Source organism: Scophthalmus maximus, chromosome 2, assembly GCF_022379125.1.
Source record: "Scophthalmus maximus strain ysfricsl-2021 chromosome 2, ASM2237912v1, whole genome shotgun sequence".
In the NCBI taxonomy this organism is placed as follows: domain Eukaryota; kingdom Metazoa; phylum Chordata; class Actinopteri; order Pleuronectiformes; family Scophthalmidae; genus Scophthalmus; species Scophthalmus maximus.
Window position 1 is genome coordinate 21,957,630 of NC_061516.1, and position 24,574 is coordinate 21,982,203.

The following is a 24,574-nucleotide window of genomic DNA, read 5'->3' on the forward strand; positions in this document are numbered from 1 at the left end:
CTCTGCTCGTTCTCTCGCTCCCAATTGTCAGCTCTGTTTTACAAACAGAGCGGTGATGCTGTCGCTCAGCGGCACACCTCTCTCCCGCCGCCCCCCCCCTCGCCGGCTGTCAGGCCGCATCCGACGGGCACACGCGGCACACGGGCGGACTCCTCCACATCTCGTACACAAACACACAAACATATCAAACTGCACGTAGCACATGTCGGCCCTCTGCTCGACCTCACCTTGACCTGACACAAGGCGCCTCCGTCGGCCCCCCTCGCGGCTAATACAGGCCGGCAGCGGCGCGTATTTGTGCGCTTGTGTGTCTGTGTGTGTGTGTCTGTGTGTGTGTGTGTGTGCCGCGCTTGTGCCTACAGTCGCTCTGATGCATATTTTATAGGAGGCTGGCGAGTGCATGAGTGAAACTAGGACATGGAGGAGGCCCAAATGTATCCTGGTTAAATGTGGGTATATTTCTCTCTCTGCAGCAGATGAATGTAAGAACTCATTCCATTACCTTTTTTTTTTTCTTTTCCTACTTTTGAACCATTTTTCCTTCCTTTCTCAGCCTTATCATTCAGCCTCAGGGCCCATTTCGGGGGTCTGTGTATTAGCCACACACAGACACTTAGGCGCACCGACACATGTGCACGCACGCTGACAAAAGGGAGGCAAACAGACGCGGGCCACGGCAGCCATTCGAGGACACTTTCCATTTAATGTTATTTATAAACAGCTTTTGAGTCTGGCATTGTTTGATAACCACATTTTTAAAAAAAAACATCCGGGTTGCACAAAGGAAGAGAGCGGAGGAAGAGAATGAGGAGACAGAGGCGGAGGGCGGCGGGGGCGCAGGGGCGGAGAGTGTGGAGGGCGAGTAAAGAGGAGGGGGGGCGGAGGGAAATACAGAGGAGGGGATGGAAGGATAGACAAGACAGGAGGAGCGGGAGACGGCAGTGCAGTGTAGCATTTATCTGGAATGAGTCAGCAAAACAAAACGGGGGGGGGGGGGGGGGGGGGGGGGGGGGGGGAATGAATGATGATAATAATGTTAAATAAAAAAGTAAATTGTCCACCCAATAGCTCCCTGTTTATTTATTTAGGGAACTATTGAGACACAACAGAGTCAGTTTCTCCTTTTTTGGGGGGGGGGGTTCTTTTTCTTTTTCTTTTTCCTTTTTACAAAAAACAAAAAGGGTCGTCCTGACGAGAATAAACAGACACAAATCACATCACCTGCAGCACACACAAGTTTCACCAGCGGGGGGGGGGCCCTAATCCTACACGCCGGCAGGACGACTCCGGTGGCAGGCGTCCGTCCGTCCATCCGTCCGTCCGTCCGTCCGCCCCCCGACATTTAGATAGATAGACATGAAAAGGCGGGACTCAGCAGCGAACAAACACACAAGCAGGGCGCGGACGTGGCCCCCGCTGATCGGACTCCCATCCCCCAAAAAAACGCGGCGTTTTTTCAGGTTGCTAGCAAACCAAACCAAAATAAACTCTTTGTGCTTTTTTTCCTCAGCATGTCATGATTTGATCCTTTCAGCCGCGTCGTCTTGTGCGGAGAAGGAGAGTTGTTGTTGTTTTTTTGTTTTTTTGTTTTTTTGTTTCTTTGAAATTCAAACGACTCTGTAATGCCACGAGGAATAAGGAGACTTTTTAGCATTACAGGCAAGCCGGGGTACCTGGGTGGCCCGCGTGCGTCTGTACATGGTGATGGAGCGCTTGAGACGTTTTGGTGAGTTACTCCGAAGTAGTTCATGTGCAGAGTCGGAGCCTGGACGGCATCTGTGGTGCTCCGCTCCTGAGGGGGTCGGAAGCCGAGGGCTGGGGGGGGGGGGCAGTGGTACAGGAAGGCTGTGAAGGTGATCGGGCTTCGTTATGGGTGACTGCTCCAGTTCATGGCTCAGGGCGCCGTTCCCACACAGTCCTCTTTGTCCTTTGTCCTTCTCGGCCATTTTTTTTTCCGACACGAAGAATCCGGACACTCAGAAAAAGGGCTTTCGCTCGTACGCAGCAGCATTAAAAATCCACACCTCCACTCCACTCCAGGGCTTGAAGTCCGTCCGACCGGGGGAGTGTGCTCAACACAGAAGAAAGGACAAAGCTGGAAACTCCGCAGGCGTCTGTCAGTCCCCTGTGCCCCGCGATGAGCACCGCAGGTTCTTAACTGCTCGCGTCGTCCGTGTTACGGCAATTGATCGGACCACCGCGTTGACAAATATTGCGATTTTTGTGACGCGAAGCTGCGCTCTTCCCTGATCGAGGCTTTTGAAATCCTTCTGTCGCTGCATGGATTGGACTGTCTTTGCTTGAAGGATCTAAGATATGGATATTTCACGTTAAACCTCCAGAGCATTACAAAGGAAAGTGCATACAAGTTCCTGGGAAGTCTGAAGTTCTGCGAGCCGGGCTCGGGCCTCAGCTCTTCCTTGGCCTGCATGGGAGTCGACCCTTTCAGACGTTTCAGGCTCGTCGAGGCCTGCATTTTGTAGCCAACGAGGTCGAAGAGTGGAGTTAAACGTCTCTCTGCGCGGTTTGTCCTCACTGGCCTCTGGCTCTCACTAGGCACTCTTGCTATCTAGCTTCATTCCACCCGCATGGCTTTAGTGTTGTTTCGTCGGTGGACACACAGTCATACGAGCAGTAACACGGACATCTTCACTTGTATGTACCTGTGTGTTCATCCACTCACTCATTTACACTGGCTGTGACAAGTTGGCTCATATTATGAGTGGTTAGTTCAGAATGGCTTTTTCACTGGATAAGGACGCATGGGCAAATTAACACGAACAGCGTTCAGAGTGGAAACGTTTTGTTTTTTTATATTAATGTGTCACAAGCGCAGTGGTTCAGTGGAGTTTGGACTAAAACCAAGTATACAGATTAAAGTGAGTCGACCCTGCCGTTGACACACTTAAGTAAAACCACTTTATGAGTAGACAATATAGTAATTATAGTTTTTACCGCTGACACGCCATGCGATGACTCATTTCACTGCCGATTGTGTTGTGCAGAATTTTGTTTCTTCATCTTAAGGTGCTGTTGAGTGAGAAGTGTGACTGTCATGATTGTGTCTTTGTGTCAAGTGTTAGTGGCGAGTGGCAGATGAAGGCTGCGCTGAGAGACCACCACTGTGGCAAGGGGGCTACACACGGAGACTAAGCCTAAAAAAACCTGCATGTTTTGATCCATTATGTGTGTTGTTCTTGCTGTTATGTCAATGAATCATTGGCTTCTTGTTTTGTGTGGCTGTACAGTTCCATAACTGCATGAATTCAGTGAAACAATTGATGCCACAGAGACAAATGCAAAGGTTTCCTGTTGTTCCCCTTGGTGACATCATCAAAGCGATGGGATAAATAGTTTTCCCTGACTTCCATGTTTTGATTATGACTCATCGTGATCCCTGCCTTCATACCTCAGGGATACTCCGACAGTAGATATTTGATAATGTTCTTTATACACAATCATGTACACACATGGTGATGCACACATGCCTCAGTTCAAGAGCCAGGGCGGGGGTTTTCATGGGGGTGAATCATTGAGATGCATCACCAGCACAAAAGTGTGCGTCTCCCTCCTCAACGTAGGATTACAGAGATGAGCGACAGCAGCAGAGCTGGTGAGAAACAGAAAGTGTGACCTGCGAGGTGCGACCCCGCTCTATTATTAGCTCTCTGGACCCCACTTGGTGGGCCAACAGAAGTCCTGGGGGTGCACTTGTTCTTCCTCCTTGCAGTCGCAGACAGGTCATATTTGCCTCCATTTGGGGTATAGTCTTTGTCACCCCCCTCCTGTAGTACCTCCACCTCATTGATACCCCCCTTTGCCTTGCGACCCCGGCGGGTACAGTTTCTGCGGCCTCCCTTAGGCGGCCGTGGCAGCGGTGAAGGTGACGGCAGGCTGTATTGGTCCCCGTGGGGCAAGTACGGCCGCTGATGGTGGTTATGATGGTTTCTGGGACGATTTAGGTGGTTCAAAGACTCTCCGTGATCTACCTCCCGATCTGGGGCACTGTGTGCTTGACCCTCGCTGGACAAGCAGCTGGGCAGCTCCTCCTTCTTCAGCGTTTTCAGGTCCTTCTCTGCCAGCTCCGGTGGGGAAACACACATCAGTGAGGAGGTGGAGCCCCTGAACCTCCGCAGCCAATCCCAGAGCGACAGGGCCTTGCAGTCACACTCCCAGGGGTTGTCGTTCAGTCGTAGGTACTCCAGGGCCGGCAGTAGAGTCAGACTGGCACCAGCTAGCTCGGTCAGGGAGTTATTGAACAGGTAGAGGGTGGTGAGGCGCCGCAGGTCATGGAACGCCTGGCGGTCAACCCACTGGATTCGGTTCTGGTGCAGAAGTAGACGGTCTAAGACCCCCAGACCACGGAAAGTGTTCTGACGAAGGCTCCATAGTCGATTGCCATGCAAGAAGAGATGACTGAGGTTCAGGAGGTCAATGAACAGGTCATCCTCCAGGAACTCTAGCTGGTTGTCCTGCCAGGATGTTGGGGAAGGAGGAAAGGTAGAAACAGAAGCTTGAGATGGGATGCAGTGCATTAATTACTTTTCTGAATAATTTGACATGAATGTGCTGCATCGTGATAATATTTTTTGCAGAAAAAAATGATTTGAAGCTGTTTAAACATCGATCTCAGCAAAGTATGCCAAATGGCTTTTAGCTCAGTTACAGCATCACACTAGGAACTAATGAAATAACAATTTTATACATTATGCAACACAAAGAATAAATGTGTCTTATTACAGAGAAATCATTAACAAAGATCATTTAGAGCAAGAAATGGCTGGACCAAAGAATTCAAAGTAAGCATTATTTCTCGATGCATGGTGATCTGAGTTTCCAGAGGGCGGTACAGTAGGTGAGCAGTGTAAAACAGGTCAGAAATTTTTTCTTTGCCTTTTGATCGTGTGTTAGAAGTCGAGGACTTGGTTGAAAGAATGGGGCCAATGATTGTCAGAGATCAACTCACAGCAATCTGTTTCTTTTGTACATTTGACAACTGTTGTACCAAACTCTTACGGGTAATGTAAGAATATCGTCAAGCATTTAAGCTTTACCTTTGCCCCACTTGCTGGATTTAAATACCAGTTTATTTTCCAATCAATACTACGCATAGGAGAGTGTTAACGTCTAGTAAAACCCTATATCCTCACAACCCCCCCATGTGATTAACGAAATCATTTACTCAATTCGTGATTTCAATCTCTGTACTGTTGTCCTCCAGTGGTTGACCGCAGAAACTATAGCGCAGGCTATTTACTGCACGGGAGGCTTTGTGGTCCCTGCACTCAGGATAATGGCTAGCATTTGATCAGTGTGTCCAATTCATAGGCGGTAAGTGCTGAGCCAGGCTGATGGACAGATTACAACATAATGCGATTGTGAATGCAGATGCACAGTACAGCAGAGATAAGAGGAGGCTATTATCCATGTACCTGTAGGTAGAGATACTGGAGATTATGCAGGCCCGAAAAGATCCCCGGTGGCAGGCTGATCAGGCCACAGTGGTATAGGTGCAGGGCATGTAGCCGACCCAGGCCCAGGAAGGTGTCTGACGCGACCGCCTTCAGGTGCCGGTTGTCCCCAAGGTCGAGCTCCTCCAAGCGGTCAAAGCCGTGGAAGGTGGACGGTTGTATGTAGGAGATGTTGTTGGAGTAAAGCCACAACATGGTGGTGGTGGGCGAGAAGTGGCCGCGGAGCAGCCGCTGGATCTTGTTGTTCTGCAGGAACACGCGCTCGCTCTGGGCGGGGATGCCCTCGGGCACGGCATGGAAGTTGTGGGCCTGGCAGGAGACGGTGCTGGGCGATGTGTAGCAGATGCAGTGGCGAGGGCAGGGCAGAGACAGATCTAGGCCACACAGCACCAACAGTAACTCCACCCCGCCGTAACCTGACAGAGGGAGGAACACGTTGATAGAAAGAGGTGGAGGGAAAGGAGAGCGAGAAAGAAAGAAAAAACAGGAGCAGAATTAATTGAATTCATCCGGCAGAGCTTCTGTTATCAGATGCATCTTGAATGAAACACTCATTGCGCTCAGTTTAAAAGGACAACAATAGGCACGGCTCAGTGCAGACAAATCACAACGCAGACACAAATCTCTTAAAAGCACACACGCACACGCGCGAATGCACACAAACATTCATGTATTGTTTCATGAGTCACCTCTTTGTGCACATTTTGCAATCATTCCCCAGACTGTTCACCCTTCACCTCGCTTACCCTCCGCTGACATCCTCTTCCTAAATTGCTTCGAAAGCCAAACTCTGGACCCAGAGGACCATTTCTTAGATTTTGCAACAACAAAAAAACAACAACAACTTGAAAATCCTTAATACCAAGATGCCCCCACCACAACCACACACAGACAGAGAAACACCACGCGGGGGCACAAGCAGTGTGTCTTTTATTGTGTGATTTTATGAATGTCACAGAGGTGTGCACATTTCCATTTATGTGTTCCCTTGGACCAATCTCAACGATGCAGCACACACACACATGAGCATCGCACCGCACTGGGAAATATCCTTTGGTTATCCTCTGAAGGCGACAGAAAATCGATGTTTCTTCTGCTTACAAGTGAACACGCATCACACCTGTAATTCCCACAATAAGGGAAACGGAGAAGGCAGGAGAGAGGGAGAGAGAGAGAGAGAGCGAGTGGAAGCATCTGCACTATGCCTGTGAAGTGGATATTAGTTTTTGTTTTTAGATTCTCCTCGTCGCTCCTTAGTTATTTGATTTTTTTTTTTTAAATCTTGCCGCAGATCTTTCTACTGTTTGATGTATTGTGTGTGTGTGTGTCTGTCTGGTTTGTGTGTGTGTGTGTCTGTCTGGTTTGTGTGTGTGTGTGTGAGCAGCAGTGACATGGACAGATGTGATGGACAGATGTCAGTTTGACTGTGACGCCGCTGCTCCGTAAAGAACAACATGTTCAGACATGTCAGCACAGGGCAGCAGTATTATGCCGCGTGGCTCCGTGCACATGTCTCAGCATGTGTGCACACGGTTAACATGGCGTGTATACGTTTGTGTGCGCTTGTCGGTGTTGTGTGTGTCCACAGTACGTGACATTTTTTTTATCTCAGACATAAGAGCGGTGCCTTTTTTGTATTTGACACGGCTGACCTTTTCACCGAGACAAAAAAAAGGAAAAAAGAAGAAAAAGAAAAACACATGCTGTTGTCATGGCAGCCCATCTTCTGTCCTGTTGTGCCAACAATAAACCAATACTGTATGAATTATTTGTTTGTTTGTTTGTTTGTTGTTTTGCTTTGGACAGTAGCCAGGCTGCTTGCATTGAGCGGGCCTATGACGCTCACGCTGCGGCTAGTTAACGTTAGTAGCCAGAAACATATCTACAACATGCAACGCACATACTTCTTTCTTCTCCTCCGATATTCGCGTGCCCCAACAGACGAATTGTGATAACTTTGCAACAACAACAGGTCAATATTTGTCCCCGTGCTTTGGTTTACGACCACATACCTGCAAAACTAATCCCGTTCCCATTAAACTAAGGATGGGCATTTCAAGCAAAACTAACCGACCATGATTCTAAGATCGGCTTGTTTATAAATTGACGCATATGCTGAAGATGACATTTCTCCCCTTGTCCTTGTAATTATTATCTATTTCACACCAATTTCTTTCTTTTCTTTTTTTTTTTTTCACGTACAGTATATGTATTCAGTTCCTCGGGGAATGAAACAGATTTTTCTCTCTCCTCTCTTTCCTCCTCTTCTTTATCTGTCCATCTGTGTTCACCCTTTGCTTCATGCTTCTCTGCCTCCTCTCACCAGAACGTTTACGTTTCCCTTCATCCACAGCTTCATCTTCATTCTCTGCAGGGCCCCTGCCTGCTGCCTCTCTTAATTCGATAAAAAGCGGCTATTCGCTACTTCGTGCACGAGTGTGTAAATATGTTTGTACCGTGCATGTGCATATGCATCAGTGACTCTGAGTCCTTGTGTTTTTTGTGGATGCTTCTTAGTGAGGATCGGTTGATAGCACTTGACCGAGCTGTTTTTTTCTTGGCACCGATAACCTTTTCCCTCAGGTTTTACTACACGGTTTAAGGTCCTAAACTTTGTGGTAAAAAGAATGAAACGACAGTGACATTTAGCCCCTCGTTGTATATCCTAAAGTCTTCCTGCCCTGCATGCGAGCAGAAAGGCTTCCATAAAGAACGAGAGTTAAATATCACAGTTTTATTTGTTCAAACCTCCGATGAACCACAAATCACAAGTGTGCGTGTTCTCAGTTCAACAATGGGAGGATCCCACTGGTCCCATTGCCTTTAGAATTTTTCCTTTTTTTTGCATTCAAATTATCTTCAGCAAGTCTGCTTGACACTTATTTGTAAGAATGTTTCTTGCCTTCATTTGCATTTCCAATTGATTCTGCGTCCTCGTCGCCTTCTGTTCATTTTGTCTTTTGGTGTTTTCATCATCGTCATCACTTTATAATTTCCTCCTTCGTCCCCTTTTCCCTTTTCATTCTTTCCAATCACATCCTCGATCTTCCTCTTACTCATTATGCAACACAGAATGTACTGTATTTATAATATAATTATATAAAAAAAATTCATGCCCCAAGCTAGTATGAATACGTTTGAGCCCATCAAAAAAAAAAAAAAAATCTTTTTTGTACATCTCTTCTTGCAGAATCACTGAGGTTTTTAAAGTTCACAGATTGAGAGATGGAAGAGAGGGCATTTGATGGAAACGCTTCTTAGGGCCACATGGCTCTGACACTGGGGGCGGAGGATCTCCCACCACAATCTAGTTGTTCAAACATTTTATTCATCATTTGCCCTGTAAAACGTGGAGTCATCTCTGTTCACTGGCAGTGTTAGTGTGCTTCTGATAGTAAGGCCACAGAGGAGGAAAACGGCCGCTCAGTGCTTTGATAGAATAGGGTCAGGGGGTTAAGGGTTAGATAAGAGCATTAAGATGAGAGTGTGCTTAGTTGGGGCAAAGATCCCCAATCTTGCGTCAACAACAAATTATTGATACCTTGTTTTGAAATGTTAAAAACATGTTTTCAAACAACTTCAGTCCAAGTCAGCACATCCTCGGATCTACTCCCGCAGACTTCGGTCTGCCTCCAGCTGCGCGACTGTACGGCAGCCCGGGATACATGAATAGACAACTAATTGCAAATGAGCAATTAGCTGAGGCATCAAGCTGGCACTAAGCCAGGCCTCCAACCTGTAACAACTCCCAGTGAGGAGCACCGAGGTACATCAAAATCTGATTCGCCGGTGATTCTTCGCGACGCATTTCCCCAAGTACTGCAGCTAGAGGGGAAATGAGTCAGGGTTTAGCTTCCATTAGAGTGGTTTGTGGCTGGTGCGAATCTCTGGTGAAGGATGTAATGTTTTAAAGCTCGAGTTTGAAATATTTTTTTTGCAGATTTCTGCCCTCCGGGTGCTCCGTCGAACACAGTCGCAGAGCACAATGTGGACTGCAGCTGTGTCGCACTTCGTCATTTGTAAATTTGAGCAATGAAAGGAAAGAAACGCACGCCCGCCAGAGGTCAGACATAGATGTGTTTTAACACAGGTCCTGATGTTGATCACGCAATGTGATATGGATCATAGACACAAAGGAGTGACCTCTTGCCCACTGCCGCATGCTCCGTGACCCAAACGTAAATCGATCCTTTGCAAAATGAGTCCTTCCAAATTTCTTAATGTCGAAACGGGACCAGTGTCCCAAAACAATTCATTATGGAAAAAACTAATTGTGAATAATAGCAGCAGTATCATTTTTAGTTTATATTCCCTTGTCGTGAAAGCGCGGAGAACGCACATCCCCAGATCAAAAGAACACAATGTTATATGGAGAGGAGTGTCCACATACTTTTGACCACGCGGTGTCATTCTAGTGTCGAAGCGATGTTCGGTCAAAGATGTGGGGTTTTTTTGCGATTCAAATTTGGGCTTGATTGGATCCTAATCATGGCTGATGATGTCCTTTTTGTCCTCTGGGCTGGTATACACGCCTGTGGCTTTCACTTGTTGTAGTAATTGTCCATTTCAGCAAGTGATGCCTTTCTAATCAAATCTCTTTCTCTGCCCGCATCAGTTTCCTGCTGGCTGTTTGTCCAAATCCCCCTCTTAGCTTCCCCACTTAGATATTTGCTGAAAGCCTCAACAAGCACGGCCAGGGTTCAATTATAGGAGCCGTCTGCCTCCTCCGTCTTTTACGCCGCCTCACCACGCCAGTCACAACGTGTGCACAAAAACACGGGGTGGAAAAAGAAGAACAACACACACACACACACACACACACACACACACACACACGAGCGCGTACACATCACTTCTTGTCGAGCCATCGTCGCAACTGCCGCCCATTTATAACTTGGCAGTTGGGGGAGACACCTGCCACTCACTCTGGCAAACACAAGGAGAAAGTAACAGAGCAGGGAATAGAAGGACGGGAGAGGAGCCGGTGGGGGGAGGGGGGGGGGTATCACACTCAAAGGGAATGAGGAGCTCTTACAACATGAAAGCAGAGGCAAGGGGAGAGAGGCACAGCGTGGCGGTGTGGGAGGGAAAAGGAGCAGAGCGAGCGAGCCTATAGATGGGGAGAAAAAAAAAAAAGGGTGATGGGGATGACAGCGAAGCGAAGACCATTATTCAGGCAGGTGTTCAAATGTCTGTCGGCTTGGCGCAGGGCGCGACTGTGACTCCGGGTGAATTGCCAACCAGTTCCACGACTTTCCGCGCGAGGTGAGTCACATAAACACACGCGGTGGCATTAGGCTTGGGACCCACGCAGAGGGGAAACATTTGGTCACACCGAAAGAAGGCATTTTTTGTATCGTCAATTGTGCAGACGTCCGCGTGCAGACAGCACTGATTAAGCATAAGTGTCGGGACCTACGCTGGAGAAGGAAAAACAAAAGACGCAAGAGCAAGCCAGGGAGTGAAAGAGGGAGAAAAAGTGAGGGTGGAATGTGGACAATTAGTTGTAGGCAGAGAGTGAGACAAGGGCGCAGGACGGACAACGGAGCTCAGCCACTCAATGCAGATGCTGCTCCCCGCTTGTTGGTGGTTGATTTAGCTTAGCATAATCCCAAAGATCATTTAGCATTGCTCATTCAAATGGTGATAAATCTCTGGCAGAGTTAATGAGAGATTTAAACGGCGTCATTGCCTCAAAGACACAGCTGAAATATCGCCGCGCTATATAATCCTCCCCTCGCATGGAATAAAGTACATAACCATGACATCCATCTTCATACTGGAGACAAATCAGGTCAATACTGCCGGCTCGGCGCCGCCGACTCGCTGTGGCCTAGGAGTTTCTAATTTGTGGTCTTTAAAGTTTCTTGTATTTACAGTTCCACTTGCGTGGCCCCCGAACAAAAGAGTCAAACAAAGCTTGACAAGCAAGTGACAACATGTCTTCCTGTAACCGACGTGATCATCTGATCCCTGATCTGTGATCCTGTGTGAATGTTGACGGAAGATTTTGGACGTAATGTCTGTGGGATTTGGCTCGAAGAACAAAACCACCACGAGTTTACACATTGAATCCTATTAGAATAATCCTCTAAATATGTTTTTTTTCCCCTTCTTTTCAGATTTTCCCATGGCGACGCTGTGCGATCTTGGAGCCCCGTGATTGTTTCTGCTTTACTTGAGTGAAGCAATTAAATGAACATGAGAAGAAATGTTGTCTTATTGACTTCAAATGGAGTGGAACCGATTCATTGAGTGTGTTGTTTGAACTTAAAATGACCACAAAAGGAAAGAAACGGTTCACAGCTTCTTCAATGTGAACACGTTTCTGAATGTTAACTTGAATGCCCTTTGGTTTTTCTGGCTAGTGGTAAGACAAAACAATACGTTTAAATACATTCAGCTGCAGGAAATTGTTTTTTTTAAATCCTAAATCAAACAAGTTTTCGAAAAGACACACCGCGAGCTTTGATTGAATTAGAGCCCCCGCATCATGAACGTTTCGAGCGAGCAAAGCCACCAAACTGACGTCATCCCTCTTTACAAGCTCCATGTTTGGTTGACATCCGTCTTCTACGGTTTCCCGAAAAGACATAATCACTGACTGCAAGGACTTTCAGCAGCTGACTCTCAAATTGATGTTGACGTGTCCTCCAGCACGCCACCCGTTGCACTTGTTTTTAAGATCTGTCCTTGCTTTCACAGATGCAGTGTCAAAAATGCAAAGAAGTGCCCCCAGTGAAGGACTACCACATCCCAGCAAGTGCACCATTGGCCTCATCAGGCGGGAGCCTGGCAACCTGCAAAGTGGAAAGGAATGGAGAAACTAGTCAGAGGCGGTGGGCTCTTCCAGCCCAGGATCTCCAGCGGAGCGCTGTGGCCTGCCTCCTGTCCAGCGGGGGAGCAAAGTGCCTCCAGTGGAAAGGACAAATCAATGTCCATCATCACGAGGCCCCCTTAAGGGGCAACTCTCCCGTTTAACAAATCTGAGAGGATGTGCTCAAAAAGCTATTTTTTTTTCTCTCCAAGGAATCTAGGTATCTCATAATTGGCGTGGTCTGATGGTCTGCTGCGGCCTGCTCGGCCCCTGGTCCGACGCTGTGCTCAGCACGCGACGCACTGGAGCATTAAAAAAAATACACACATTTGACTTCCGACACGGGTGAGCGTATATACGTATGTGTGTGTGTGTGTGTGGGACAGAGAGGGGAGGCAGAGACATTGACAGCGAGAGAGAGAGAGAGAGAGAGAGAGAGAAATGTGCAAAAATAACCTCTACCCTCTTTGCATGCAGTAATTGGGTCATTTGAAAGGCTAAGCCTATCTCAACACTAATCAAGCTCTAATTATACTCTGAAAAACTTTGCCCACCCCTCCCCTCCCATATACACATGGACTCTCCACATGCATAATCAGATGATGCAGGTCACAGCTTTCCCTATTTAACTCCTGCCTATTAGTGGAGGCAGGATGTGAGCAGGCGTGTTCCTGCTGCTGCCGCCGCCGCCGCCGCTGCTCTCCGTCTCAGTCCTGCCTCGCTGCGACCACAACGATAACGCAGACCGACAGGGGGACATGTGGCACCTCCTCCACAGGTATCAAAGACTAACGCATTCCAAGGCACGCGGGGACACAGAAGGGCGAGACCCGTGCACACGGAAGCAACACAGGAACGTGCTGGTCACTGTACTCCGGGCATGAAAATGGAAGACAATATACAGTATATATATATATATATATATATATATATATATATATATATATATATATATATATATATATATATATATCAGCTGCAAATTTTGAAGAGAACTGTGAACTGTGACCCCCTCCTCCAAAACTGGGCATTGTGGCTGTTGGGCACGACTCCCATTTTATTGGAATTCGGCACGCTGGCACGCTCGATTCGAGCCCCCGCACAATTTTTGTGGATTTTTGGTTTTTGCACTGCAGATATCAAGACTTTGAGGTTTGCACCACATAGAGGAAAGATACCAACAAAAAAAAAAAAATAGCCGTATAGGTACACTGGCGAACAGGAGTACAGAAAAAGTCATTACATACTGGAAACTATAATAAATACACTATTCCAAACAATAGCACACACACACACACACACACACTAACACACATACCGTATGTAGCCCCAGCGGAGCACATACACACCAATCACAGGAATTTCACAGTTGACTGACCCTGATCTGGCGGAAGACAGCTGTGTCTGCTGAGATGATGTATGGATGTGCATGTGCAGTTTTAACATCTGTGTGTGTGTGTGCACGTGCGTGTGTGTGCACACTCCACAGCATATGTGGCTGCGGTGCTGGTCGCCCTCCTCTTGTCTTGCCATCTCTGGATCTGGAATGCTCTTTGTCAGAAATCCTCAGCGGAGAGCAGCGAGAAATGAGCCCGTCCGCCGGGCCGCCGAGGGGAGGACAAGAACGGGCAGCATGGGGGCGCGCCGGCTCTCCTCTTAATAGCTGTTTGTCCAATTCCCCCAACACAAGGGAAATCTCACTTCCTCTTCTTGTGACTAAATCATTCCCTGCTCTCCAATCTCCAGCGCAGGTATGAATCACCCTTTGTCACCCTCCTCCGCTCACCCCTCCCTGGTTGTTCCCTCCGCTCCCCGTCTGTCTCTGTGACAAAGACGGTTAACGGTACATCAGGACTCATTATTGCGTTCGTCTTCTAAGAGCAGCGAGTGTCTGCGCTCTTGCACGTCATTTCCTCAGTGTTTGTTTCTTGGAGGAATCTCAGAGTGAGAAACTTTCCCCCCCCCCCCCCCCCCCCCGTCATGCTCGGCGAGTGCACTCCCAAATCGGACACGCGCGGACCCAAGAGGAGGGAGAAGAAAAAAGGCGGAGAAGGAGGCAGCAGGCGGACGAGATGAAGGGATGCGAATCCAAATATCCAGAACGACAAGCGGAGTGAGAGATTTCAGTGCAGCGAAATGTCCGAGGGATCATCTGTCAGCGCGCGGCGTTTTATCCGATAGCGCGCTGCTACTGCACACTCGCCTTTGACTGAGCCAATCGCAGGCCGGCACTGGCCTTTTCCTTCCCTGGCCAGATTGGCCAAAGCGAGAGGGGGAGACCGGCATCGGTTTTCTCATTAAACAGCCTCCCCATGGAGAAGGATTTTAAGCGCTAAAGAACTGCCAGCGCTTGATGTGATCAGTTTAGTTCCAAAGTGAGTTATCCAGCAACTGACAAATGTGAGACCTACAGCACCAAAGTGATTCATGACTTGAGCGCTCAGCTACATACACAATACATTGCATTAGTCGTTGAAAGCGTTGGATCGGACGCCTCCGTCTAAATCCAGGGTGTCGACGCAAACTGCTTTTTTCCGACAGCGCTCAACTGACGGCAAATTCCACCGCTTCTCACAACACGCGCCGTTAGCAGGATATCGGCGCGGCAAAGCGTTACGCGTCCCCCTCCCGGGGGGCCCGCTCTTTTCTCACTCGACGTAGTCCGCCGCCGCGCCACGGGACGGGCAAACGCGTCCAGGTGGAATGGCAGAGGAATAGTGCGGGGAAGACACCCATCAGAAAATATGAGGCGGGCAGTGGGAAGCGAGATGAAGGATGTACGAGGGGAGAGCAGCGGGAGGCGTCACAGCCTTCCTCCATCAGCTGAAGAGAGACGGATGAGAGGGTGTCGGGTAAACTCCCTCAATCAGTCACGGGATCGAGCCAACCTGAAGGCTGCTGGTTGAACTCCGCCATCAGTCATGACGCCGGGCCTCTGCGAAGGTCGGAATCATCCGGCAATGTCTCGTCCGTCTCTCCTCCTGCCCTCCACTTTCTTGCTTCCTTCTAGTTTTTACGCAGATCCCTTGTGTTTCCTCCGTGGCTCCTGCAAGTTCGCGTCCAGCCGCCGCCTCTTGATTTTGATCATCAATCCGTCGGCACCTCTCAATTGAAGGCGCTCTGCATCCCGATGGTGAAATACACCAGTACAAGAGTGTGGGATACTCTCAATACTTTCTCAGCGCCCCTTTGGGAAGTTTGTCCGCAGGCTGCTCCTCTGCAGAGGACGGCAGCTGTCCAGTCTCGATTCCCCGCAGTGACAGTGAACTTTGGCTAGATGCTCAGCAACAGACCGTCCTCACTTAATATGCTGCTTACCTCTAGAGGTGAGGGGAGGCAGAGCAGAAAGAGGACTTCTGCCTTGCTGCATCTGATTTGTCCGTTGCAGTTTAGTAACTTTAAGGAAGCAACAGTCCTCGAGCACATTCACTTTGTGCCGCAATTGACTATGATATTCCTTTTTTTCAATATTTCATTTTTCACACAACTACTTCTGACAACTTGGACGTTTATCATATCTCAACCCCCTCTATGATGTCAGGCCTTTTTTTTTTTTCCCAGCCCACCTTTGACTGTGACCAATGGGTGCACTCCACACCTAGCGCGCTGCGCCTGTTGGGCACGGCTCCCGTTTCATTGGAATTCGGCACGCCGGCGCGGTCGGAGTGAGCTCAGCCGTTTTCATTTGCCTCCGTTTTGCCTCCCTACGCAGATTACACCGATGGAACATTCACAGTTTTTTTTGGGGGGGGGGGGATTCTCTGCTTTGTACTGACGATCTCAAATGTGACTTCATTGAGGTCTGCACCAAATAGATGGAAGATGAAAAAAAATAACCATAAAATGTTGGTACACTGGCACATTGAAACTTAAAAAGAACAAATAATTATCTTTTTAAGTTATTATTTTTTAGTAAAGTATGAGAGGGATTAAAAAACTCAAATAGTTCATTATGTACCATATTCTGTGCTATGACAATAGACTTACAGTTGACTTTGTTGCTACTGTTGGTTATTACTATTTGTTTTTCTGGTTTTGGTAAAAATTTGGATTAAATGAGAATTGTTCAGGATCACTCGAAGACTGTCAGTTGTTTTTTTCAGGTGCTTCAAACATCACAAAAGGAAATTTGATTTGATTTGGCCACAGAGGTTTCAGAGATGGATATATCAAATGGCTGGATACCAACAACGGGCACATAGGAAAACATTTGTTGTCCGGTTTGGGTGCAACAACTCTTTAAGATGTAGGTCAGAGTCGTGGGTTTTGGTTTCACCGGGTCTCATTTGTCCAAGTGTCGAGAGGAAGTGCGAGCTTCCTGAGAGGCTTAACTCAGGGTAAAAAAAAAAATCTTTTTACACGCAATACATGCACACACAAGGACAAGGCTTCTTCGACAAGAGACATCTGATGTGGGATTTTGAATTAAATGAGACCGTTTTAATTGAGACGGCGTGACTTCACTCTCTCCCTCACCGGCAGTGAGCGATATACACGTACCCGGAGCAGAGAGCGTCCCCGACCTTTTCAGCACCGCGGCAACTGCCCTCATCACAGCTCCAGAGGTGATTTGATTCTCTTACTCAAAGCCACGCGTTGCACACAAACACACCTTCCAATGAATGAACGAACCCACACTAAAGTGCACACATTAACTACACTGGAGTTTAACACCTCGAAACGAGGGGCAACCCGCGGTGCCATCACCCATTGGTTTATGAACTGCCGCTGTGAAGCTGCGAGCTCAGTGTCGTGACGAGCGCCATCTTGGGTTGTTTTTTTTGAAACCAGGAGTGAAGCCCATGTGGAGGAGGGGGTGGTGGGGCTCGTCCGCTGCACGTCCACCTGCAACCACGCCCCGGTCGGACGGTACTAGCTGTTAAATCGCGCTGCATCCACGCCCCAATGCAAACGGTGCTTTATCATCTATTTCACTCGAAATGAGCCGAAGTGAACCAAAATGAACATCGCGCTGCATTGAAGCATATTTGAATCAAGCGACTGAGACCGTCAACGCCTCGGGAAAACGTTCGCTGGCGTTATGAATCAAGTGAGAAGTAGAGTCATTTTCACATAGACTTCTTTTTGAATACGGTCCACCCACGTTCACACGCTTAGACGTGTGCATTTTTTTGCCGTGCCAAACTTTTACTATCTGCATAGTATCACAAACGCATCCCCAACACACACACACAACACAACACACACACACACACACACACCCACCAAAAACTCACACAAATGCGCACACCTTCCGGAAATGAATTATGAATGCATATCTCCGACTCCATCCTCGCTATGTCCATCCACTCAGTCCACCGCCAGCTTGACTACATACTCCTCTCAATTTCTCACCCATTTTGTAACCACCTTCATCTGACCCCTCTCTTCACTCTGTTTCCACTCCTCTTCTCCATCTCCCCCCCCCTCCCCCCCCCCCCCTTCTCACTACCAAACCCAACCCCCCCAGCTACGAGTCTGAATTGGGCTTGACCCTTGTGTGAATGTGTGAATTCTGATGCTTCATCTGTGAAGTGCTGTATTTCAGTTGGCATACAGCAAAACACTGCGTCACATAAACATTTGTTCCGATTTTGGTCTCATGAATATTACCTGCAGGCAGCAAGTGCGTACTGTACGCTGCACTAAGATGTCAATCAAATGTCTCTGTTGTAATTGCAAATGACTGACAACAGCTGTGCCCTGTAATCGCCTACATTAACATTTACAGTGAGTGATAACAGAGAAATTTACAGGCGACAGGAATTTGGCAGTTGTAACTCTACTGCACCATCATTACATTTCAAAGTCTCCGATTCCTTGTCCAAACTAAAACAAGAGACCTGAGGTTTTATATTTAACCTCTCTGGAGCAGCTTGGTGTGGATGAGAGCGGATAACCAATTAATTTAGTAATTTCAGTAACATTCTGATTTTTTACATTTTACTACTTCTGATATTTTATGAGAAAAAAACAACAACCACAATTCAGTAATTGTGAGATAAATCAACAATTAGTTGTACTTGTATGGACAAGACCCAAAGCAGAGAAACCAAAACGATGGTGTACAGCTGCTTTGTGTAAAAATGAAAGGAAATAGAAAAAAGAAGAAAAAAAAAACATGCTCAGTAGGATGACAGAAAAAGAGCTCAATTTTCATATTGAAGCTCAGGTATTGGCACCGTTATCGGAACATCTCAAACAACATAGAACCTTACTGAGAAGAATAACTGAGAAATGATGGAACCGACCAAAGGCTAATGTCGGTATTTGTGTTTGTGTACGTGTGTGTGTGTGTGTGTGTGTGTGTGAGTGTGTGTGTGTGTGTATGTGTGTGTGAGAGTGTGTGTGTGTTTGTGTGTGTGAGTGTGTGTGTGAGTGTGTGTGTGTGTGTATGTGTGTGTGAGAGTGTGTGTGTGTTTGTGTGTGTGAGTGTGTGTGTGTGTGTGTGTGTGTGTGTGTGTGTGTGTGAGTGTGAGTGTGTGTGTGTGTGTGTGTGTGTGTTTGTGTGTGTGTGTGTGTGTGTGTGTGTGTGTGTGTGTGTGAGTGTCATGAGAGCGACAGAGACGGAAAGAGACAGAGAGCTCGTTGACATTTCCCCGCCAACTAGCAGAGGGCTGGTGGGCAATGCCAACAGCATATTGTACATTATTTTCTCTGCGTTTCTGTGTGTGCATATGCATTTAACAAATGCTACTTTCTCCTGGCAGGCCTGTAGACACACACACACACACAAACACACACACACACACACACACGCACACACACACACACACACACAAATGCACAGGGCTGTTTCAATTATTCTCTGCTGTCGGGTTTTGCATGATGGTAAAGTGTCCCATTGCACTGAGGCAAACTGTACGCCAGCAATTTTCCCACCCCCTTAGACACACACGCACACACACCGACATTTATCTCCCTCTCCCCTTTTATCTGTTTATCTGTCTTTCTTCAATTAGGGCCCATATGGTAGAAGGCCCCCAGCTCTCCGTGTGCCCCTTTGAAGTGAAGTAGATTAAAAAAACAAATGTTTGGAAAACCATAAATGAGCAGTTGCAGAGCTCACAATAGGGGAACGCACGCACGCACTCACACACACACACACACACAGAGAAACACCATAATCAACATGCATAGAATCAGACAGAGAAATGATCAGACATGTTCACTGAAACACACGGATCCCAGAGCAGACATGAATGAATTCTTCCGTGTGCATATAAATACAGTAAATGCACCAACATTCAGTCATCGTATTAATATTTGATCCTCTATTCCATTTGACCGCTACCATGTACAGTATGACGCATGTGTAGTAATAGAAAAAAATAAATATATATATATATATACGTCAGGGACGGCTGAATGTGCTTCCAGAAGAAAGAAAATATCTAAGTTATGCTGCATTCAAGAAAAATCATTCCCTGCTGAATGTAGAGCAGGATTGGGAAATTGGATTTTGAAGCCATTTTGTCCACTTCTTTAACTGTCCTCAATGTATTCACCGCTCATGGATTAGTCACCTGTAGTGCGTTTCATTATCTGTCTCTCTCTGATTTCCCCTTACAAAACACACACACACACACACACACACACACACACAGCCATACAAGTGCACAAGCGGCTTCCTGCTGTGTTCAGCGGCTATTTACATCCCATCCCATTAGACCTTGGGGTCGCCCTCACAACATTCAACATCCATATAATTAAAAACAACAATGCATCTCGGCTGGGGGGTTGAGACAAACATGCAGTGCACCCACGAACAGGTACACACACACACACACACACACACACACACACACACACACACACACACACACATGCGCGTTAGCATGAAGTATTATGATTGTCACCGCCAGTTTTTGTGTTTTCATACAGTTTGTGTGTTTTTGCGACATGCTCATCAAGTTGTGTGGTGTTGAAATTGTGTGTCATTTAGGTGAAAATGGTTGTCAAAGGCGTTTGCTCGAGCCCCGTCACCTGGGGCGCTCCAGTTTAAGATAAGGCTAAATAATAAACGAATGGAAAATCCTTGCAGTTTTATCCCTAAGTGTCATTGGCCTCCGGTAATTATTGTAGTAACCATAAAGGTGGAGATTTACCACCCAAAATAAAGAGCGGGACAAAGCCTATATGTTACATGTGTAACACAGCTGGACGTGGAAATACAAGTGTTCAATTCCTTTAAAACCAGTTTTACATACATAGTTTTTCCATGTAATGAGGGATTATTACCAAGATTTCTGCTGTGCTACTTATCGGTGAGTGCGACATTGCTAGAATAATATTACCCTGAGAAAAATGGACAAACTTTAAAAAAAAAACAACAACTCACGAGGAGTTGTGATAAGCGATTAACAGGAATCGTTTAAACTCCCACGGGAAGCAAATAGGTGCAGTGCACGCCCTGAAGATGTTACACTGAAGAGCCACAAAGAAACGGATTTGCTTCTGTAAACGAGTGAACAGACGACAGCCCCCGAAGCTTCAAATCCGAGAGCAACATGTCTGCGGCGCCGGATCCGACATGAATCCAGGAGCAGAGGCTGTCCGAGGGTTGTTGCTCCTTTTAGTCCCCGGAGGCTAAACTGTTTGTTGGGTTCCAGGGGATTTGCTTTTCACGCCCGTCGTCTGTTTGCCCTGGTCTCTCCAATGAAACAGTCCGAGCGAAAACCAAAATGCACCGCTGCAAACCACACACCTGGTCACGATGGCCATTTTGCAACAGCATCAGCGCTGTCAGCTGTCGGCGCAGGCGTGAAGTCAGACTGTTCGAATGAGAACGACCGGGAAGACCGAGTCACGCCGGCCCGCTCCGTCCGACAGGACCGACTTCTGCTCACTGACTATATTTACACGCGCGAAAGATCAGTGCGAGGAGTCGGTCCTACGCCACGGAAACAGACGGCGTGTTTGGATGAACTCAGTTACTCTCGTTACTGCACCAGCAGTGAATGCACGGCGCTGCAAACACTTACTGTCAGTAGCGGCTTCACCTTGTCGTCGCGCCAACATAAGACAGCCCTCGAATTACTTTTCATTATTGACGGGCTTTTTATTTTTCATTCGTAGTGTTTTTCTGTAAATAAGCATCAATCTGACAATCCTGTTTACACACGGCGTGTGCCTTCCCTGCCCGGTGTACATGAATGGTCACGTGGCATCCTTTTTTTTATCAGGTGTGTTAATATGGATGTGGATCAAAACTGACAGAGATGGTTTTTGTTTTCATTTTAAAATGAAATGCAGTAATGTGGACGCAGCCTTAGAATCCTCCAAAAAAGAGTTCACAGAGTCAGGTTTTTGAAAAAAAAAAATGAATATGAAAGGAAATAGATATATAATACATGATTGAAGCATTTGCTTTTAGTTGTACTGGGAACTATTTCCCTACTTTCCCTGCGATGGGTAAATGTCATGTCTGCCTCGAACAGTTGAGCCTGACGTTTTTTAATTTCTTATTATTTTTTTTATTGCTGTGTTAGGAAAAAGAAGCTTTCAATGTGGCATTATCCCTAAATGCATTGACGTAGAAAGTCGACAAAGCCCGTGGAGAGTGGCCTAGGTGAGATGCGGACGTCCTTCACATCTTTGGCCGATGCAACGTGTCATTTTTACGCCGAAACATGGTGTCTCCCATTAGAACCCACACTGCACATGTCTAATGCCTGTTCTCCAGCGCGAGAGGCCGCAAAGTGTGAGTTCTCGCCATAGAGCGAATAAGGTTCAATCAGATCTTTTGAGCCCTCGTGTGATATCACGGTGGTATATACAATTATTTTTCCAGCACCAGAATGGGAACCAGCCCACTGTAGTTCAAAACCTCTTATGGTGGAGATACACAATAGCCTATATAATCATAGCGTTAATATACTGTGCTATTCTCAACCGCCTTGTTATTCACAATTCATGTTTCTAGAACATCGTCATTTCCAATGCACTGCAAATAAGTGCACAGTCTCTCTCCAATTTTAGTTTTACATGTATGTGGAAGAATTGATATGCATTGCAATATTCTCTGCCACCTCACCAGGTATTTCTTTACAAATTGATATTTAAAATCTCTTCTTTTCAGTGCAAATGACAGTTAATGTGTACAAGCCTCGACCATGATAAAATATAACTATTGCACTGTTCTCTGCAACTTTTTTGTACACAGTATAACAGTACAGTTTATGCGAGACTGTGAACAGTATGCATACCTGTGTCCTTACCATCCTGTGCCTTTGCTAATCACGATCTCGCTTCACGCTCAGTTTGGTGAATCGCCGCGTTTCCTTTTTTTTTCAAATTTATTCTGGCCTTTTCAGCTCCACCCCCTTTTTCTCTCTTTCTATTCGCCGTCTCGTCTATTAAATCTCCTCTTCCTCGCTCGCATCCTTTCACATTGCATCTCCTCCCTCCTGGGCTTGGGTGACTGAGGCCTGTGATCTACTCTAACTCATGCAGGACGTCCTACGTCATCGGGCTTCAGAGTTTAGGGGTCACCGGCCGCTCGTGTCCCACAGACTTTTCATTGACTCCAAGCTGAGATAGTCATTTAGCTACCCTGCGGCAAAATAAGCATCTACATGTAAAATTGTGGCCCCCTTCAAATAATAATTAAAAACATCAATATTATAACATTGTACAAGATAATAATGGCCTCTGTTTATATATCACCTTCGTCAAGGCATTCCAAAGTAAAGGCGTCGCGACAGCAAATGGGCCTATCGCCCTCTTTACACAAATTCATTTTTTTTTTCTTCAAAAAGCTGAACATCATGTGGTTACACGGCGTGCGCGGCAATACACTTTACTCCGAACAGCAGAGCTGCTCTTACGGAGATCCTAAAATACTGCACAGAGGGTTTTCTGCCTACCAGGCGGGATGGGCCTGACTGAATAATAGGCAATCCATTATGGATGAGAAGTTGACCAAGTTCTCCGTCTATCTTCCTCTCCTTCTCCATCTCTCTCCGTCTCTCTTTTTTTTCCCCCTCCCCGCTCCGCTTTCTCCTCATTTCCTCCGCGCGCCTCTCTCACTGTGACACCGTGTCGCTGCTTTGAGGCACATGTTCTGGAAGAAGACGACGACTGCCATCCTCCCCTGAGCCTCTTAGCTGCCTCTGGAAGAGAGCCGCTTTGCTTTCGTGGGCTTCTCAAAATCTCCTGGAGACGTTCTCTCTCCCTCTCCTCTCCCTCTTCACATAAAAAAAAAAAAGAAAAAAAAAAAGTCTGATTAGAGGACGAGGGATGTAAAAAAAAAAAAAGGGAGAGAGAGGGAACGGGGGCCGAGGCAGACTCGAGGAACGGAGCAAACACCCATAGATTCACTAGGATGTAGAAGGAGAAACTGTGTAAATGGGGAGCGACACCCTGGGGTGCGATAATTTGGCGACTGTTTATGCTCCCTTGCTCTTTGGTTTGGTCATTACCCGTCCAGAAATGTTTGAATCACTGCATCCGAAACACAGCGAGCGATTAAGTACAGCGGGTAAGAGCTTTTACACAGTTGTAAAAAAAAAAAAGAAAAGAAAAAAGCATTATTGCCTCCACTCTTTGCATTGGTGAAACAGCACCACTGAATAGTTGGGATGTGTTTAATTGAATTTTTCGATTCATTTATTGCCACTCAAACATTTGTCACGATTATGACAAAGCAGCGCTGCGTGATTTACCATGTGTGGCGGCGTGCGGGATGCGGAGCGGTGCGGCTCCGTGTCGTTTCGTCTGCAACAGCTGCGTTGGCTGTCCGCGAGCTGCAGAGATGCCTTCCCCCACCGCGCGCCACTCCCAGTGTTGCACAGGCCCCCCCCGTGGCGCTCCTCGGGGAAGTTTATTGTGCAAATCAAAAGAGAGCACTGAGCATATTCCGACGTGGAGGGGACTGGGAATAATAGCCGGGCGAGCATCCGCAGCCTCTCTCTGCTCTTTTTGCGTGACGGTATTTGAGACTGACTCCACCTTGTTGTCGAGGCGGAGACAGAAAAGGGGGCAGGCAGAGGTGGAAAAGACTCTTTCTTCTTCATACGGCGGCTTTTTCGCCCCTTCCTGGGTTTAAATCCCTGAGTTGAACAAACATGCATATGCTGGTCGGGGCCAGTTCGGCGACAGAGAGGGCGAGAGCAAAATCAGTGAGGAAAAGATTTGCTACAGAGGATGAGGAAAAGGCTGGTGAAAGGAGAGGGTTTAAAAGAGCAAAGCAGCCAAGATGACTTATTGCCAGACATCAAGATCGTCCTTGTTAGTGTGACTGCTGTGCAGGAGTCTGCTGGGATCCACATTTCGTGGCACCCTG

The 24,574-nt window shown here is 47.1% G+C and overlaps 1 protein-coding gene across 1 annotated transcript in view; it reads right to left on the reverse strand.

The window, feature by feature from the left end:
- Window positions 1–1,139: 1,139 nt before the first annotated feature.
- Window positions 1,140–24,574, reverse strand: part of LOC118300823 (reticulon-4 receptor-like 1) — a 74,254-nt gene continuing 50,819 nt past the window's right edge. Inside the window, exons 2-3 of the mRNA XM_035625636.2 lie at window positions 5,433–5,887; window positions 1,140–4,472 (exon numbers count right to left, since the gene is read on the reverse strand). Of these exons, the coding sequence (XP_035481529.2) occupies window positions 3,573–4,472; window positions 5,433–5,887 (1,355 nt within the window). The 3' untranslated portion in view covers window positions 1,140–3,572. The remainder of the gene's footprint in view (window positions 4,473–5,432; window positions 5,888–24,574) is intronic.